At 40.0% G+C, this 2631-nt stretch overlaps 1 protein-coding gene across 1 annotated transcript; it reads right to left on the reverse strand.

Annotated features, from left to right (window-relative positions):
* Positions 1–2147, reverse strand: LOC131160933 (uncharacterized mitochondrial protein AtMg00810-like). Its single transcript, XM_058116804.1, has 3 exons — positions 1950–2147; positions 816–915; positions 1–170 (listed from the first exon to the last, which is right to left on the reverse strand). Exons 1-3 carry the CDS (start codon positions 2145–2147, stop codon positions 1–3), a joined length of 468 nt encoding a protein of 155 aa, XP_057972787.1.
* Between the last annotated feature and the right edge of the window lie 484 nt (positions 2148–2631).

A 2631-nucleotide genomic window follows, 5' to 3' on the forward strand; every position in this document is an offset into this window, starting at 1 on the left:
TCACAAAAGACCCTTAGTCATTCCTCGAAATTCGGCTTTAGCGCTGGATAATGCTACTACTTTTTGCTTCTTGCTTCTCCAAGTAACAAGATTACCTCCTACAAATGTGAAGTAGCCCGATGTAGATTTCCTATCCGAAATATTTCCTACCCAATCAATGCCCATGTAGCCTTCAACATCAAAATGATTATTTTTTTGAGAACATAAGCCCTTTTTCCATGAGAGGACTTTAAATAACGAAGGATCTGAATTACTGCATCCATGTGGTCTTCACTAGGATGGTGCATGAACTAACTCAATACACTTATAACGTAAGCAATATCTGGGCAGGTATAAGATAAATAGATGAGATTCCCAACTAACTATTGGTACCTCTCTTTATCTGCTGGCACCTGATCTGAATATCCTCCAAGTTTATGATTCTGAACAATTGGAGTATCAGCTAGCTTACACTCTAGTAATCCTACTTCTAACAACAAGTCTAGTACATATTTTCTTTGAGAGAGAACTATGCCTTGTCTTGACCTAGCTACTTCGATCCCCAGAAAATACTTGAATCCTCCCAAGTTCTTCATTTCAAATTCGGTTGACAATTTCTCTTGGATTCTTGAAATCTCTTCTGCATCATCCCCGATAATAATCATGTCGTATACATAGACTATTAGAGCTGTCACTTTTCCTAATAGATGTTTTAGGAAGAGGGTATGATCCGAATTGCTTTTGTTGAAAGCTATACTTTCTCATAGCCAAACTCAACTGACCAAACCTTGCCCGAGGTGATTGTTTCAATCCATACAATGCCCATTGTAACTTACATGCAACCTTTGCCTCTGAGGAAGCAGTATATCTTGGTGGAATGTCCATGTACACCTCCTTTTCAAGATTGCCACGAAGAAAGGCATTTTCCATGTCAAGCTAGTGCAATGGCCAATCTAAATTTGCTGCAAGAGATAACAGAACTCTAACAGTATTTAGTTTGGCTACATGTGAGAAAGTTTCTTGATAATCTATGTGTTGTAATATGGATCGGATAAATAGGATGCACAGCTGAATAAATACAAAACAAGTAAATGAAACACAACTAGAGAATGATAAACAATGAGAACAACAACAACAAGATTTACGTGGTTCGGTTGCCTACATCCACGGAAGCAATGACACAAACAATTTCACTAAGGAAATGTCAAAGTACATAATACACTTCACAATGATCTCTCTCTCTATGTCAATACATGCCCAGAATGACATATATAATAGTCCCTCAGACGTATTCCTCCAATTACCCAACCACTCGAACATGCAAATTCAAAATTTAAAAATATTGCTCGCAGCCTAGGCGCACTCGTTGATAAGTAAAGGGGATTCGTCGACGAGCCAAAGAAGCCCACTCGTTGACTAGTCTATCCTCTTGTGAACGAGTCTTCAATTCTGAGAATTTCTGGCTCTTGGTATCTACTCGTCGACGAGCACAGGGCACTCGTCGACGAGTCCCTGCTACTACACCATACCAAGAAGCATCCATATGTTTTTCCTTCCCTTTGTTTATAAACCACCGGTATAAGAGTCATACCATAAACAATAATCTCCACCTTGGTGATTATATGCCCCTTAGGAGAATCCTGAAAAATATGTCCAAATGCTCCACCTTAAACTTGAATCGCTCGGTTGGGTTTGTCTCCCTTCTATCAATTGGAGACATGGAGTAAGTCCAAGCAATGCTTGAACTTCTCAGAAGTAACCAATTTAGTCAGAATATTCGCTGCATTTTTAGACGTGTGAACTTTCTCCAATACAAGCTCAACTAAAGGAATCAATTCCCGAACCTTATGGAACCTCACATTAATGTGCTTGGTTCTAGCATGATATATTTGATTCTTCGCCAAGTAAATGACACTCTAACTATCACAATGCAGCACCACTCCATCTTACTGTAATCCCGGCTCTCTAACTAAACCAGTAAGCCATAAGGCTTCCTTTGCAGTTTCAGCAACTATCATATATCCCACCTCAGTCATGGATAATGCTACCAGAGACTGTACCATGGATCTCGAACATACCACCAGACCTCCTACAAGGGTAAATACATATCCCGTTGTAGACTTTCTGGCATCTATATCTCCAGTATAATCAGCATCTACAAACCTCATGACTAAAGGACAACCCTGTTGCTTGTCAAACATGATGTCATATCTCGAATTACCCCGTAAGTATCTGAGTATCCGTTTGATGGCTTCCCAATGCTGCCTTCTTGGATTATAGAGAAACTTACTTACCACGCTCACAACATGAGCCAAATTTGGCCTCGTACACACCATGACTTACATCCCATAACTCTAGCTTATTGAAGAAGTGACTGAGCGTGAGGTATCGCTTGGAGAGGCGTTGCTATGACCTATTGAAGGAGTGTCTAAGCGTGGGGTATTGCTTGTAATGGTTTTTTCCACCCTAAAAGGAATGGTATAGTGGAATCCTTAGGTGGTATTGGCCTAAGGCAAAGACGTAGGCTGAGAATAAGCCGAACCTCGTAAAACACGTGGTGTCACTCTCTTTCCTTATTCTCTTTAAATTCCAGCCTATATTAACTGTGTGGTTGAATTTAATTTTTGATCATATACACTACGTGGATTGGAT

Source organism: Malania oleifera, chromosome 7, assembly GCF_029873635.1.
Source record: "Malania oleifera isolate guangnan ecotype guangnan chromosome 7, ASM2987363v1, whole genome shotgun sequence".
Lineage (NCBI taxonomy): Eukaryota > Viridiplantae > Streptophyta > Magnoliopsida > Santalales > Ximeniaceae > Malania > Malania oleifera.